The sequence below is a fragment of the Tachypleus tridentatus genome, chromosome 13, assembly GCF_004210375.1.
Source record: "Tachypleus tridentatus isolate NWPU-2018 chromosome 13, ASM421037v1, whole genome shotgun sequence".
Taxonomy (NCBI): Eukaryota; Metazoa; Arthropoda; class Merostomata; order Xiphosura; family Limulidae; genus Tachypleus; species Tachypleus tridentatus.
In genome coordinates this window covers 189,448,142-189,466,390 of record NC_134837.1, presented here as the reverse complement: position 1 = coordinate 189,466,390, position 18,249 = coordinate 189,448,142, and the positions used below count along the sequence as shown (strand labels likewise).

The 18,249-nt window shown below is 33.3% G+C and overlaps 1 protein-coding gene across 16 annotated transcripts in view; it reads right to left on the bottom strand.

Moving 5' to 3' along the window:
• Nucleotides 1-18,249, bottom strand: part of LOC143238461 (uncharacterized) — a 109,680-nt gene that overhangs the window by 67,750 nt on the left and 23,681 nt on the right. For 10 of the 16 annotated variants that reach the window (XM_076478716.1, XM_076478713.1, XM_076478715.1 and 7 more), the window contains exon 2: nt 2,500-2,580. In XM_076478716.1, coding sequence (XP_076334831.1) covers nt 2,500-2,580 — 81 coding nt within the window. Of the gene's footprint in view, nt 1-2,499; nt 2,581-3,135; nt 3,539-12,664; nt 13,140-18,249 lie in introns of those variants that run through there. The other 6 variants (XM_076478719.1, XM_076478727.1, XM_076478722.1 and 3 more) reach the window with 4 other exon arrangements.

Sequence of the window (18,249 nt, the reverse complement as noted above, 5' to 3'; positions counted from 1 at the left end):
ACTTTCAAAGTGAGCGATGCTTTACTTTTATGCACACGTTGAAGCAACTAAAACTAATGGTCATTATTTTGATAATGCACCCACAGCTGAAAATGACGAGCGTGTTCAGGAACTCCACGTCTCGAACCTCAGATCCTCCCTGAGTAAGCAATCCAACACGCTATTCACTAGGCCTGTATTTTATAGAAAACATTTTCACTTTAGATAATACCAAAATTTCATAAGATTTAACGACTAATTTGACAGGTGTTTTTTTCCATGTGTTCAATAAACAAATGAAAGCTTTAACAGGTGTGGTTAGATTAAAAGAAGAGGAAAAGTGACCACACAATGAAACCATCACTAACTGTTATTTAGTTATTCTGGTAGATTTGCTTCAAGCTTGGCCATGATCCACTGCTCTTTCATTTTCATTACTAGTAATGAAGCTCCCGTTTATTCTGTTTCAGCATACAAACTGCAAAATGAGTCATTTGCGTTTCATCCACAATGGGAATCGAGCCCAAAATTTTAACAGCAGCATGGATCGAGTCAAAAACCTTAGCATTATAAAAGCCCTCAAGCTTACTCTCTAGGCTACCCCCTGCAGTAGCACAGTGGTATGTATTCGGACCTACAACGCTAGAAACCGGATTTCGATACCCGTGATGGGAAGAGCACAGATAGCTCACTCATTATATAGTTTTGTGCTTAATTTCAAACAACAACATTCACCGAGGGTCCTTATGACTCATTACCTTTCAGCGTATTACACAGGATGGCAGGCAAAGATAAGATAAAGAATATGACAGAAACAAAAACTCAAATTTCAATGTCAGCAAGCACGTGTGGTTACACAGTAGTACAGAAAGCACACCTGCAAAGAATAAAGCATATCGATAACTAAACTTCCTATTACAGAAAGCTAGTTTTCCCACTTAACGTTTTGTAGAGCTAGAACAGTGTTGAATGGTTTACTTTATCCTTCATGGTTGACACAGCCGTGATATTTCATGTCTGCCAGAACCTTGTGAGAAAAACAAGCACCGTATTCTGATAACACAGTTTTCACGAACGTGGTCGGTTGTGCTAAAATTAGTAACAATTGAATAAAAATGGTACACAAGCTGTTCGTAATGGCTTTTCCTTACCAAAAGCAGCTTGTACTTGAAAAATAAGAAGCACTGATCCTATCAATTAATTACTGTATTATTTAGCAGCCACGAAATTTGAAAGGGTACTTGTTTTTATTAAAACTGTATCGTTACAGCTGAGAAGTTGGGTGCTCCGTATTTATGTACTTAACCCTAGTGACATGTGGCAAATACGAGGGCAGAGCAGGCCTCACGTTCCTTTTTGTTTTTCATAAAAATTCGCAATTGTAACGATACATTAAAACTATTTTTTAATATTTTCTAAATATCATGATTCACACCAAAAGTTGCAATTTGTGCATTACAGTTCAAACTTCAGACACAGCAGAGTTATACGTATTTTTTTTATAAGTAAGTATTTCGGCCCTTAAGTGACTGATTTAAGTCTTTTCGGCACATAAATAACAAAAAACAAGTTTTGCTTTATTAAGTCTTAAAGGATCAACTCAGTCCTCTCTTTCTTTAGTGATTTCTAGAGGGCGATTGAATTTCTCTTTTAAGTACCTGTTCTTTAGCACACTTGGCGCACTTTGCCGGACTTACGTTTATTTATCTGCAATATTTTATAATATTGAAGTACATTTTTCGTCTTTTAAAGTTTGTTTTTGTGTGTGTAACAATTTTAATTTCGTACTTGAAGTGTTTATAGAATATATTTGTATGCATGCTCAGAAATAATGTCAACTGTTTCACCTTTAGAGCAAAATCAAGTTAGGTTATATTTTGTATCCACTAGGGAGAATCGAACGTCAAATTTTAGCGTTTCAGTTCGTAAACTTACAGCTCTCCCACAAGGGAAAATGTAAGTTCTAAAATAAATATTTGTCTATATGCCTCATAAGAAGAAACAGTGTTGTTTGTAAGAAATTCCTCTGGATCATTTCGTTTTTAAAACCACTTTCTATTAAGGGCAAACGTACGGTTATGATAAAATTGGTTGAAGTATGAATTACGTGTATTAGGTAATAAAATTGTAAAACCGTTTTACTTTAAGAAGACTCAGTTTTAGTTTTGTATTTTTGTAAATGACTACCTTCATAGGGAAGAGATGGGGAAAGGGAAATAGTTGATCAAACATACGATAATTTTAAACAAATTAACTCAAGTGTAAAGGTTAAGGACATGTTTCTATACATCAGAGTCAACCACTGTTACATGTCATTACAAGACACTCCTCACATGTTGTTTAAAACCAAGTCTAGTAATTAAAACTTGGATAAACTTAAATGAAAAAATATTACTCTCAAACTGAAAAATCCTGACAGCAAATCGTTAACGTAAAAAAAATCTGAAATATATACATGGATTACTTTAGTTTGACTTTAATCTTTATTTCTAATCCATAAATCAATCATGCAACACTTACTTGTGTCCGTTCAGTGCTGAGTGATGAAGAGAGGTGTATCCACTCGGATCCTGGGTGTTTGCACCAGGTCCTCTTCTTAAGCTAGAACCGAAGATATTTTTTGTTTATTATACATGAAAGCATTTTAATCGATATGAAAGAACAAAAAATGAGGAACTTTTAACAGAGATTGAAGATGAAGAGAAATTATAAATATATTACTATGAGAAAAACAAGACGTATGTTGACGAAACTAAATAATGAAATTATAAGAAAATAATTTCTAGCGTGCGATTAAAAAAAATAAACTGCGCCAAACACCACGTGAATTCGTCTTCCTAACTAGAGATCACGGTTATACAATAGTAAAGATTTTTATACAGAAGAAATCATTTTACAGATGACGAAATTGATGTAAGCCTAACCTTCCATATAAAAGCACACATTAAAACGCATCGGGCAACCACTGCGATGTGATATTGAAAAATGTACACTAACAACTTCAAAACCAAGAAAACGGGGAAAAACAACCACGTGAAGCGAAAGATAAATAAGTATTTTCACATATTCAGTCATAAAACAGTTTCATAACTATTTTCAGGATATAGAAAACAAATCAAACATGTATTGTAACAGATGCACGAAAACTGGAAATACTTTCGTAAGCATATGACGTAGAATGACTTGGTACACAGCAGGAAACGGTAGTACTTGGAATATTCTGCTTCCCCCATATTAGGAAATGAGTATCAGTTATTGGGCATAAAATGTCTACGGATGTAACACATCCAATACTATCTTCTTTCGACATAGCAGACAAAGTTTCTAGCGTTTTCTTCACTGTAAAATAGCTGCAAATAACTTAGTATTGGATTGACCTAACTTCAGGGTCAACGTCTTGGTACACTTAAGTTTGTACTGGAAAACAATTTGCAATAAAAAAAAAGCCTTAAAGATCTAACTGCTAAGGTATGAGAAAAGAGAACGTTAGCAGATTTCTCGAACATACAATTTAAAATATTACACGGCAGATTTTTAGTTATTACAACCCACAAGAGAAAAGCAAAAGCTGACAAGTTAAAGGTGTAAATGGTAGGTGAGTGAATGCTTATATGTGTTTGAATGACAAGGCTTAGGACGGAGTATGCTTCACTATAGCACGTGTGGGTCCTCAGTCCAATTCAATCAATAATGTGGCGCCATAACAAGATGTTTCGAAATTTGTTCGGTAAAAATATTTTAATATCAGTTAAGATTCTACGAATCAATAAGTGAAAACAAATGATAATATGTTATTACATGTTGACCACACTACATCAGCTACATCCAGTGTCAATGAGTCATTTCATCTAACACCAGAACTCATCAGGCCGGTTGCACTAATATGACAAACATCCAGTCAAACAATATGTAGTCTTAACAATATGTGTGTGTGTGTGTATATATCATCGGTTTTCGTAAACAACAACTGTTATAGTCCGAATCAACTAAAGCAAGTGCATTCTAATTAATATAATTTTTATGAAACCCATTTACAAATTATATTTAGAGGGTGCGATTCAACACAACATTACATATTTACTTATTTTATGTTAGCACTGATTATTCATTTTTGTTTAATTATTATCTTATTTAAATTACTTTTACTATAATTCACAAGAACAGGCAAACCAGCAGGCTAGATATTATTACGTTAATATCACACGTGTCACATAATCACTTAATCGGATAACCTCAGAATATATCCTCCAAGGTCATTACAAAATTATTTTTACCACATAATAACTTGTTGCACAGTATCTACATAACGTCATCACCAATTGTATCAACTGTATTATCAGGTACAAGAATAATATAAAACATATAATTAGTAATAACATTATATACTTTTTACATGACCGGCATTAATATTATATAGATGAAACATCTTCAGTTGAAATATTATGTACGTTTTATACAAACAGTAGTAAGTTTATATTCGTTATATATATCAGTGATAAGTTCAAATATACGTGTGCGATAAAATACACGTAACATATTAGAACCTAAAATAACAAAAAACTAGGCTCAGTAACCATCATTAACAATAAGATAAACTACCGAAATTATAAAAGTATATTCCCATCTACTTACCATGAATAATTTAACTAGAATGTAATATTCTTTAAACATTATAAATAGGCGTTCTTTTATGAGGCATAGAAAATTGCGCAAGATTAAAACGATACTAGTATTTCCGAGTAGGTTAGACAAAAAGCCAACTTATGCAGGACAAGAAATTCGGGGGAAAACGCGGCTTAGCTGTATTATATAGATCTTTCACCATATACACAGTTATCATGTAAAAATTTGGAAAGTTTTAGCAGTACTGAGTACAAACATAGAAAACGAAGTTAGCAAATGTAAAACAGCAAGTGTAGTTCTAGGACTTGGATAACAAATACTTTCAAGCAAGGAAAATAATAAAATTAGTGAATTATAATTTAACGTCATTCCAGGCTTTTGTTGAATGTCATCATATTGGTAAAAGTAACTATATTTTGCGTGTTTATGTTTTTAACTAAATCTCCCTCCATGTTAAACATGTACACTGTTGTATATTATATGACAATACAGTAATGTAAAAGAGAGTGAAAGGTCAGATAATACTAAGAATAAAAAAAGTTACATTGGACTGGTAAATAATAAAACCTCAACTTGCTTGCATGTACGTGAGAAAGAATCATGACGTTGGAAGAAATCGATTTTCCATGCGCGTTGACTAAGAATTCGAGCGCTGAGAATGTTCACAGGCTGCTTATATATATATATATATATCGTTGTAAAGAAATACGTACGAAAAATATAAAAAAAACACGAAATATAAATAAACACAGTAAATCCAGCATACATAAAAATTATCAGAATATTGGAAACAGTATATTTGTAAACAAAATAATGTTCAACACCATTAAAATTTTAAAGTGCTTGTACATTATATCTGCGCTCTCTTGAAACCCAGTTATTAAAAAGACCAATACAATGATGTTAATAATACAGCAAAATACCCAAAATGTTTTTTTTATTATGCAGTAAAATGTCCAAAATATGAGCGAAAATGACTAGGACTTTAATGAAACTTCAGATTAATTTTATTTTTCCAGATAACTTTCATTATAATGGTATTTTAAAATATGTCTATGTTAAAATGTGTATTTATCATGGGTGGGTATGTAATCATAGTAGTCCATATGATACGTACTTAGATACAGAAGTTCTATCAACGATTTGTTATAAAATTTGACAGTCTTGTCTGTAATTTATTATCTACATTACTAACATTGTCTCATTTAATAACTCCACTCTTTACTAGGATTTTTCAAGTTCTCAGGTTTGATCAACTAAAGGGCAGTTGGAAGGGAAGTAAAATAAAGTTAGTATCCGTCTATTTTACTATTGTCAATTTGTTATGTTACGTAGCAGGTAGTGTTTTTGATAAAAGAAATTAAGATAATATGTGGTACTCAACACTCATCTTCCTATATTGAAGCATTAATATTTAAAAAAAAAACAATTTATTAGAAATTCTGATTCTTTCTATAAAACAAAGCCATAATGTTTACTGAAGGCATGCGATATTTCGTGAAGGTGCATGAATCGTATCGGATGATGTACTGATACAACCGTATCACGACTTGATACTCATGATTTAAACCCAATACATACTTTCAGTATATTAACTGGGTTTAAACAGCTAATCCTTATAGAAATATGATAAATCTACCAATTGGCAATAATCTGAAAGATTATTATGCTAACTGGGTTTAAACAGCTAATCTTTATAGAAATATGATAAATCTACCAATTGGCAATAATCAGAAAGATTATTATGCTAAAAAGCAGGTTGAAATAATCCATAATACGGTTCTGTGCCTAATAATAAACAAAATTGATTGGCAAAAAGTATAATACTTATATTCAAGGACCTTCATCAAATGGCAACGCATACAGTGAGACTGTATTCAAAATTGAACAAGGGCCTGGCATGGCCAGGTGATTAGGGGCGCTTGACTCGTAATCTGAGGGTTGCGGGTTCGAATCCCCGTCACACCAAACATACTCGCCCTTTCATCTGTGGGGGCGTTATATAGTTACGACAAGCCCATTATTCGTTGCTAAAAGAGTAGCTCATGAGTTGGCAGTAGGTGGTGATGACTACCTGCCTTCCTTATGGCCTTACACTGCTAAATTAGGGACGGGTGGAACAGACAGCCCTCGTGTGGCTTTGCGCGAAATTAAAAAACAAATAAACAAACAAGTACAAAATTTTTGGAATGTTTAACAGGTTACAATTACAGGTTTAGCTAATCTAAATCAACAGAAAACATTAAAAAATTACTATAGTACCCTCTAATGAGAGAACTATATATACAAACAAATGGAAACGTTTATAACGTTGATGTAAGGTGTCAGACTTCGAATTTTCGCAAACACCAAAAATAATATTTTAACACTGAAAAGGAATACTATGAAATAACGAAATACAAACATTCCGCCATATGGCCATAAAGCACAAGAAGTGTGAAATTCTCTATTCAGTTACATTTTAAACGATATTAATTATGTAGAAGTCCAACATAAAACTGAATTTTTAACTATAACTGAATGCCTCAATATGGTAACATTTGAGTGACACCTAAGTTATTTATTAAGTCATATTGCAAGCCGTTCACAAGCGGCAAAGAAACAACATTAATAATCTAGAAGTCCAACACGAAGTTGAAATTTTAATCACAATTGGACAATCTCTTTTCTGTGGCATTTAATTCAAATTTGTGACAATCTACAAAATGGCAGAAAAAATGGTTTCATTAAAGTACTGTGTTAAATTCCTGAAAGTTCCTGCACTAAACACACAAGCAAACAAAAACAACACATCTAGCCCGAATGCAATACTGGACTAAGTTGAGTCCTATTTTAACGAAATGGTTAGTTCATTTCTGTAGAAAATTTGGCTAACTAAAACCAAATCAACGACGCTCGAGACGTCACGGTTTCACACAAAGTACGTAGTTTTAAACAAACAACAGCGATAACAAAAAATTCCATATGGCCTAACACAAGTCTCAGTATGGGTCTCATAATTATGTGAAAAATGAAGAGAAACTCCATGGTATAACCAATAATCACTTATATATACCCTGGGAAATATGATAGTCGATCGCAAATGTCTTGCATACCAGCATTGATTATTTCTCATGAGCAAAGTGTTTTGTTAAAACCATATCTGCAAAATTTGACGAGAAAGAAATTCATGTCATTGTACGAGAAAACACTGAAGAACCTAGAAAATCACATTGCGTAACAATGATATGTAATAAATGCTTTAGAGTGTTCTAAACCATCTAATTCTTCATCATGTTAAAAGTTAAAACTTCTCTTCCGAAACAGTAAGCCACGAAAATACTAAATATTTTCAAATGCGACTTTAATACTTTGAGCTATGTTTTTGATAGTTAATAATATACATATTTTTGTCATTAACTCAGGTTAGAGGTCGCAAGGTTTGATTAAACACTTGTACGAATTAAAAAAGTTCCTCAAATGACAATTTGCTTAAGCTGATTACACAGTATCTTATTAAGAGTGTTCTAAAATGCTCACACAGCTAACGACCTTTTTTGGGTCGAATAGATTAAATAGCTCAGCTAAACACGTTTAAGACGAGATAGTAACAGAATAACAAGTTTGAAACTGTTTGTTTTTTTAATTTTGCGCAACGTTACACGAGGGCTATCTGCGCTAGTCGTCCCTAAATTAGCAGTGTAAGACTAGAGGGAAGGCACACCTAGTCACGCCACTCGTCGCCAACTCTTGGGGTACTCTTTTACCAATGAATAGTTGGATTAACAGTAACGTTATATACGCCCCCACAGCTGAAATGGTGAGCATATTTGGTGTAACGGGGATTCAAACCCGCGACCCTCAGATGACGAGTTGAGCGCTTTGACCACCTGACCATGCCAGGGCCTACATTTTTAATACAACGCAATATATATAAATTGGAAGAAATGCATGACTACGTACGTCATCTTTTTGTCAGATTAAATATTATTATGTCACAAATGTATATGTATATATATATATATATATAGTTAAAACGTTTCACTAACATTAACATGACCCATCTGATGGAAAGATAATAAACGTTTCGGTGATATCGATCGTTTCTTAAAGCAAAATGTACACGAGGATATGATCAAAAATGGAAAGATAACAACGCCCCAGGAGTGCAGTGTCACAAAGACTGAAATACTTATTAATCTCGTTGATACAAAAATATATAACGACTCAGTCTCACCCTTCGTCACAACACGTGTTCATTTCCAAAGTATCTTTCTGTGTGCCTTGAAGATGCAATAATAATAATACGAACATTTAACGAAACTATTTACTTAGATAAAGAAAACAACAACAGTTGAGGTCTCTCATCGACCTTCTACGAGTTGTTCCAGAAAAATGCGTCAAGTCTAATCCCCACGAAACTATCAATAACTTCTCCTAGTTAGCGGGAAGAAAAAAATGTTATTAAAACTTTTATAATTTGTCGAACAGAAACACAAAGACTGCACTTTGTAAATCAAATCCATAAAACTCTGGAAAATGTTCAGGTAACATATTTTGGATAACTCTGTGTGATGTTTTGTATTTCAAGGAGTGTTTCAAGGACACTTATTAAGATATTTTCCGTTCCAGTGCTTAGCTACGTTAAAAGTACCTGAAGGTGTTCTGCTGGAACTTTATCCGTAATTTTACAGATTTTTTTTTTTCTCTTTTACGACATAGTTACTTCCCAGAAAACGAAAACAATTCAGTAGCTGTACAAGGTAGTATACTACGGAAAGTACACTTCTTGTAATACGAGTTTAGATTTAAATTAATAATTTTAAAGAGAATAGTTGTTTATATTTCCCAGTACACTTCTACAACAATATATATCAATCTAATTTTTAATCAGTTATATATTTTCTGAAGTATATATTTGTAGATGACGCTATAAGCTAACACTTCGTAAAATGAGCTTCAAGCAATAAAATATTGGCGAGTTAATGAAAAGGCTTAAGGTTCATTGATAATTACTTTCTTTAATTGGAAGAGTAGAAGATTACCTGATCAATATTAATAAAAAGATTTACAAATAAATTTGTTTTCATAAAAACTAATAAAGTAAGAATGTCTTCAACAAAGCCTTCATGATGTCATTACGACTCCACGTGGCACCAAACACGTTTTACGTTTCGATTAATAATAAACAATTTACTGAAGAGTACAAACCACTCAATTACTGTTACAGGGGCAGAGATAAAAATGTAAGGAAGAGAAACATCTCAGTTTCGGTTTAAAACAATAAATATACATTAACTCTTGTTGTTCTACCAATGTCGGAAAAAGCGTATCATGAAACTACATTTAATTGTAGGCACCCACACACAGCTCCAACCTTAGTAAGTTAATGATCGTGATATAAGAAATCTCGAAGTCTTACAACGCATAAACTAAGTGTATAACGTTAAGTATTCTTAGTTCTTGTATTTTAAAAACAATTTTAATTGAGTATAATAAGAAATGCGATCCACTGTTAGAAACCCACGCAGAGAGACAAAGGAATCCAGTTGTATTAGACACTCGTGATATGACACGTCTTGAACTCACACAAGTCACAGATAAAAATATAAAACTCTAAATACTTCGTTATTTTTATGTATAAATATATTTTATCTCGTAAATACTGACACGGATGTAAGATATGATATTTCAGCTGAGGCTTATATTATATATATATATATTTCGATTGGTCAGCAATAACAACCTCTTTTCGCGACGACTTAAGTACTACAGCACGTGCATCCTGTTCCCTTTAAGAGTGTCGTAAGATGAACTTCGTCATTTCTCTCACAGCCTTAGGATGTTCTTATTCGCCCACGACTAGCGCATACACATCTTAAAACATGTCGCTGCTTATCCTTGAGAGTCATATCAGAATCCGCAGTTGATGGCATTACACATTTCACATCCCAATAAAACTGTATTACACCCTGAAGATCACTGATCTCCTACATTTCCTGAACAACAGTGGTAAACAGCAACACCTAAAAACTACACTATACTGCAACAATATCTGAAGTTCTACATTTTCTAAACAACAACGGTCAACAGAAATACCTAAAAACTACACTATACTGTAACAATATCTGAAGTTCTACATTTTCTAAACAACAACAGTCAAAAGAAATACCTACAAACTACACTATACTGTAACAATATCTGAAGTTCTACATTTTCTAAACAACAACGGTCAACAGAAATACCTAAAAACTACACTATACTGTAACAATATCTGATGTTCTACATTTTCTAAGCAACAACGGTCAACAGAAATACCTAAAAACTACACTATACTGTACTAATAACGTAGATGTTTCAGACTACTGGGTGTGAACAAACCTGTAATTTATTTCATGTGTATGTATCATTGATTATACACATGCACACACACACACACACACACACACACACACATATATATGTATGGTTGGGTGTGAAAAAAAACAAATAAACCTGTGATTTATTTCACTGAAAATGCATCATTGATTACGCATGTGTATATATATATATATATATGAATCGTTTTAAAAACTCCTTCTAACTATAATCTTACAAGATATTTTCATGTGCTCCGTGTATCATGAACGCCATATTTACTAATTTCGATATTTCGTAGTCACTGTTTCTTAGATAAATTATGGAGGCTAAACTTATTTCAAAACATGAATTTCATTCACACATTACGGTTAAATAATAAAAGCGCATTAGTAAGACAAAACACATAATAGCACGAATATTATAGCTTAAAGCACAAAATATAGTAATGCAAGGCGATATTTAAATACACGTTAATAGAGATGTTTTACACTTGAAAATCGAGCAGTTTCTGCCAATCCTCTGGAACATGTTCGAAGCTCCTTAAAAAAACAAAATAAATGCATGCAGGTTTCGTCATATGCTTTACATCTTCGAGTACATCAAATCATACAACAGTAAAAAAAAAAAAATTAACTAATTACGGAAAAATATTTACAGAAAAGCCTGCTGGGTAAAACTTGTTTACTTTCGAGCTCGGAGTTATGTCTTCTCTCGTTTCTTGCGGTAGACCTGCGGTTTACCACAGCAAGGGTTATGAAGTCTGTTAATTTATATTCTTTACAGGCACACATCCGAGATAGAGTTTCAATCATATCTTGTAATAAAAACACAAATATGGTGGGTGATTTGTATAAATAATAACGGTGCGATAGAAAAGCAAAATTCTTGACATTATTTAAACGATTAGGAAAATTTAGAAACTACTTTATTCATATGTAAGCTTTTAATTGCCACAAAATGTGTTTGTCAAGTGCAATGGGTGATCTATGCTGTGCCAACAGAGCCTATTGTGCACATTCGATATTTTTATCATATGCAAAAACATACGTTTTTCTAAGTTGTGTTTTACAAGGGTAGTAAATTACAATTCTAGTTTTCGTGAGGGTTCATTGTTTTGTTTTTAGGTTCAAGAGGACTATGTTTAAATTGAATATTAATATTAAATCAATACGTGGAAAGTGCATGTCTGTTAAATTAATAATAATAAAAACGTTCACTGTTTTTACAGTGTTAGCCAACCAATCATTTATACACCAGACTTTTCTTGGATGCACGGCCTAGTTGCTTAAAGAATCCTCAATATTAATCCCATTAACTACTGTGGGATCATATACTTACTTTATTTATCAAATGCCTGAACTTAACTATTTAGTTTGTCGTGTTTTTTTTACAATGAGCGTTGTAACAGGTAAACACATGAAATTACTCAACACGACGCAATATCTGAACTTTACTGGTAATTAAAGGTACAAAAACAAGTCAGAAATTTGAATTTCAAGCAAGCTGCACATGAAACCAGTCCTCCCCTCTTCAATACACCAACCTGTAATAGTAGGTAAATACACAAAATCATGTGAAGTAATGTAAAGAAAACTTTGAGTCCACTATTACAGAACAACAGATTTACAGGGTTACATATTTCAACATTTCAGTCCAGAAAAAAAAACAAACAAAAAAAGTTTCACTGAAGAGGAAGGGACAAACCACATCTTTTGTTACTTACCAACTGAACCAACGGCGCATTATACCAAAACCGAAACCAGTTTTACCAGATCGAACGTTTACATCAGCGTCACGTGCCATCACTTTCTTTTTGGAGTTTTTCAAACGCAATATAACAATCAGTTATAAGAGACGAAAACTCAATCCATCACGAAAAGAAACCGCAGTAGGAAAACAAATAATTATACACAGTAAAACATTCTTCTAATAGTGCACACGTTGTTATAAGCCAAGTGAGAGAAAGACAGGACAAATTAACAGGTTCTTCCAAAACAGACTTTGAAACATCTGCAACGAGAAAGTAACGCTATTCTGAATGAAGTCTGTGCTATGTCGTATACATTTCTGAATCAGTGCTAAACAACTTCCGCTTTGACATGACCACGTGCTTACGTAATTGATCACAAAAAGAGAATACGCCACCTCTGATTTTCAGCAACAAAACAACCTTTCTTGTGCACCACTCATGCTCTCTCTATATACACGTGTGGGCGATATCTTATGTTAAAGAGCTTTGTTCTTGGGCTAACGTATACACTAGGATAATGAGGAAACGGTTCTTAGAATAATAGTAATGGCAAACTGTTTCTCGTGATCAAGTGTTGTTTTCTTATCAACTCTTTTTCTGTTGTTTTTTCTCTAAGCGTGAATACACACTACCAAGTCGTATGTTAGCAGTCTTTGAATGCGTCACCCTACGCATTTAACACAACGTTATCGTGTCAGAATGCGTGAAACGAGATGTTTAAGGTTGTCTCAGTTACATTCATCACGGAATACTTTTGGTAGAAAAAAAAAAAAAAGACAACTTAAGTTGTGAAGGAGGAAAAAGGCATCCATACTTTATCACACGTTTAGAAAAACACAAACACAATGCTTTTTTTTTTTAGTTATAATTTTACTTGTTGAAAATGTAGGGTGTTTTTCAGGGTATCTAAAATCATGTTAACAAATGTTTTAACATGAGTAAACAATTGAATTAACACAATTTTCGGACAATTTGTACATGCAACTTAAATTCAACGTATTTATTAATGACCTTGGAATAAAATATCTAATGATTCCTGATAAAAAATAACCAAGTATGCCAGAAACGATATATATTGTACATTTAAACTTACAATCTGAAAAATATATTAATTATATTTAAAAACGTGTTAATAGTTATTGAAACTAATCAATTAATAAAGTTGTACATAAACAGCTCTTTCCAACGCAAAATATTCATATATTGAGGTGATAAAGATGCATTCTTGTTAGGAATTTAGAATTTTCAAGATGATAGTGTCCCTTATATTAAATGATATTGAAAAACAAAAGCGTATGGATCATCTTGAAATATAGGACCTTACATAAAGACACGTGCAACAAGGCGTGCCGCAGCCATGATATTTAAAATGGTAGCTATATTAACAATGAATAAATTAATATGAAACTTGGACTCGAGAAACAACATTTCCCTTTATTTCCGACATTTTACTTATAATATATATTTCATTTTCTGTACATGAGCATTTTAATCATGGCGAATTAGTTTGAAACTTTGGAGTTCGGAACGTAAGAATAGATTTCATATACATTTATTGTTGTTAAGCAGAAAGAAAAATTGTGGGTTACTTGTGATCTACCAACCGCAGTTTTCCAAACCCGATTCTTAGTCATAAGCCCTCTGACTTACTGCTGAGCCATTGTGGGGGATGAATACTATTTCAAAAGAAATCAAACTCAAAGTGATGTAAAATATTCTTAACTTTTCAAATGCTGAACAGAATCACAACTTGCACCCAAATCATTTTAGTCTTTGATAACATCTAGGATTCTCTAGCATATGTTACATTTTTTTTAACGACATAAGTTTGTTTGCTTGTTTTGAATTTCGCGCAAAGCTACTCGAGGGCTATCTATGCTAGCCGTCCCTATTTTAGCAGTGTAAGACCGGAGGGAAGGCAGCTAGTCACTACCACCCTTCGCCAGCTCTTGGGCTACTCTTTTTCCAACGAATAGTGGGATTGACCGTCACATTATAACGCCCCCATGGTTGAAAGGGCGAGCATGCTTGGTGAGACGGGGATTCGAACCCGTGACCCTCAGATTACGAATCGAACGCTTTAACCCACCTGGCCGTGCCAGGCCGTGACGACATGGGTAACTGTATACTCGTATGTTAAGTAATAATATTACCAGTGTTAATTACTGTACAACTTGCATTAAAAAAGAATATACATTCACTCCAAATGTACTTAAACCTCAAGTGACGATTATTGTGTAACTCGTATTGAATCGAATTCACTTACACTTTACAACGTATTTAAATCGTAATGAGAGTTAACGTAGTGCTTGTATTTAAAATTATACATATAGTTTAATTTCAAATTTAATTGCAGAGATCACCACGTTCTTGAATTTAGTTTTCTAGCTCGTCTCATTTTTAAATGGATTTCATATTAGATTAATGGATGTATATATATACATAATATGACTTTTATTTGTTTAATTAAAACAAATTTGAATACATAAGTCAGCAAATCACGTGATAAGTATAACCGATATAAAGTCACAGTGGAATGGCATCTATTAGACCTACATTTTGACATTAGCGTTTGTAGGTACTATCAAAAATAGCTTTTTCTGAGCTAATTATTTGAACATTTAGATCGTAAAGAAGCATTCAGATTGAGAATTCAAAGATGGGTGTATTCGTTTCATTGAATTACACTGGAAAGCGAAAGCATTTGGATCAACTAAGTGTATAGGGCCTTCCAGAAAGAGATTTGCAACAAGTCGTACTGCAGCAATGGGAAGTAAAAATCCATAAACCCATGAAGCCGTGGAAAAAGCTACCTACCTGCTCCAGGTGCAACAGTAAGCAACATAACCAGGAAATATTTTCTTATGGAACAGCGACAAGAGTCACGTGTACACAAGATGCTTTTATGATATATCTGTTTAACCTGTTTTACACCTCAAGCAGTTAGAAAATGAAATGGATATTCAGATAAACAGTTCAAGTCTCTAGACACATTTTCTATAGATTTTTGTGTAATGTGGCTGCTGATACAGGCACTGAAAGACTGTATTCTTTGTACATTTGATGGCTTATGGAAAGTCTGCGGGGAAGAAAACTTCGACATGACAGTATCATAACGGAGCCTTCTGTAAGGAAAACCATGCTTCATTGTTATTGCCAAGATACAAAGGTCTTCACAGAAACCATAACCAGACGTAGCGATATGGGCAGTGATGACGTGGTGAGGCTCCAAAAACATTTTACTATAACATATTCAACTTTCAAAATGATAAAAACCTTATAACCCGAGAGCTTTCGGAAGGTGGACCTTTCTTCTTCAGGGGTAAACTGAAGCTTACTATAAATACTGTACACATTTTAAAGAAGTATCTTATATTGCAAAGTGTTTGCGATTTATTTGTTGAGTTTTAATAAAACATTTTTAATATTTTGAAGTGCACGTTTAAGGTAAGGAAGTGTGTTCATCTTACAAATTTAATTTTCAAACATCGAAAACAAAATATATATATACTCGAATATGCAAATATTAAACAGTCCAGTTGGTATAAAGGCATATTACGTATTATTGAGTATAATATGATTTGAAAATCGATGTAAACTTTGTCAGAGAGCTTCCACGTGCATAGCTGAAGTCAAATCGATCGCGGCTATATGAGTACGTATGTAGTTATCTATATATATTGTAACACAGTAAAGTTATCGCAATACATAGATGAATGTAAACATAAGAGGGAAAAGAACAGAGACTGATTTCATATTATTTGTCAAAAACGAAACGTTTGCTGGAGATGAAATCCGAGAATCTCTTGTGTAGAGGTACAGATATTTTCTTTGTCATAATTTTGTATCACATTGTTTAGTATCTTCTAGATATATAGGACGCCTAAACTTACATTCTGATAAATCAAAAATACACTCATTTTCAGTTCACCCTGAAACCACACACTGATGTAAGTAGTACTAATAGTTAAATTACTTCAGGTAAAACATCATCACACCATTAATCGGTATTTTCTAAATTCACACTAACATATATTTATAAACACACAATAGAAACATCAACAGAAGAACATCCGTTATTACAAATATTCGAACGTAGTGTGGGAAAGAAGGAGCGACAAGAATGTGTAGTGTCGCAAAATAGAAAAACTAATAGTGTGGTATATATGGAACACATCTGTCTGGTTTGGAACCACATCACAATATTCAACAACGAAGTTCATTGTGTTTAATATTTCCTGTGTGTTTGTTCACTGTGAAAGAAAAGTTTGTTTTCACAGTGTCACGGTCGTGAAATACTGTTTCACGAGATAAACATAGAAAAGTGTCAATTCACATCATTCGTCATAAAGAGTGACCTAACACTCGTTTGTTTTGAATTTTCGCGCAAAGCTACATGAGGGCTATCTGCGCTAGCAGTGTAAGACTAGAGGGAAGGCAGCTACTCGTCACCACCCACCGCCAACTCTTGGACTACTCTTTTACCAAAGAATAGTGGAATTAACCGTCATATTATAATGCCCCCATAGCTGAAAGGACGAGCATGTTCGGTGTAACGGGGATTGGAACCCGACCCTCAGATTACGAGTCGAGTACCTTAACCACCTGGCCATGCTCGGCCCCTAACACTCATAGTAGCGTTTCGAAATATTAATATTTTAATAAAGCCATACTTTATAAAATGCAGAGTTAATTGTAATTGCACACACATTCAGTGATACTATGTTTTAAACGTACTATCCCAAATAATAGTTTTTACTTATCATAAATTTAACTTACTGTGAAAGATTTTAGCTGAAGTTTACATAATAAGAGTGTAAACTTTTATAGTTCAAAACATAAACCTTTAAAGGCATGAATTTTCAATCCGTCAACTACAAAGTCGTGTACTTTTAAAATCATACCTCAATTACACCTGTTTGTTTTCTTTCTTAAGGTGTCTATTTACGTCCCTACGAAATTATGAGATATAAACGCAAAACTTTTGAATTTCTTTTTTTATCACATCTATTTTTTGTTCTCTATTAAGACGTCTGTTTATGTCTCTACAGGATTTCCAGATAAACTCAAATATCTCAACTTTTTTTCAATACAACGATTGGGAATGTATAAGTCGTTGGGCTGTTTCTTTCATTAATCTGTCAACAAATAAGATCTCTGATAATTCTGTCAAACGTACTTTATATATGTAATAGGAACATTCACCATGAACACACTCATGACTATAGCAAACTGTGTAGTCTTAGCCAGTACTGTGTAGTTCATTTATCGATTGGACAACATTGATTAGCATCTAGCAGAGAAGACTTAGCCTTTAATTAAACTAGGATAAGTAACAATTAGGTGAAGGGGTGAATTTCCTGTTTTGAATGTTGCTTTTCACCATACAACAAATTCATGATCGTGGCATGCAATTTCTAAAGTATCGATTTATATTCCTCTCAGTGGGTTACATAAACATATATCTACGTTTGCGATATTAAAATTATTTCTTGCCTTGCTTCTACTTTAACTAAGGACTGTAAAAACGATATTCAATAAGTCTTGTATTGTCAAAC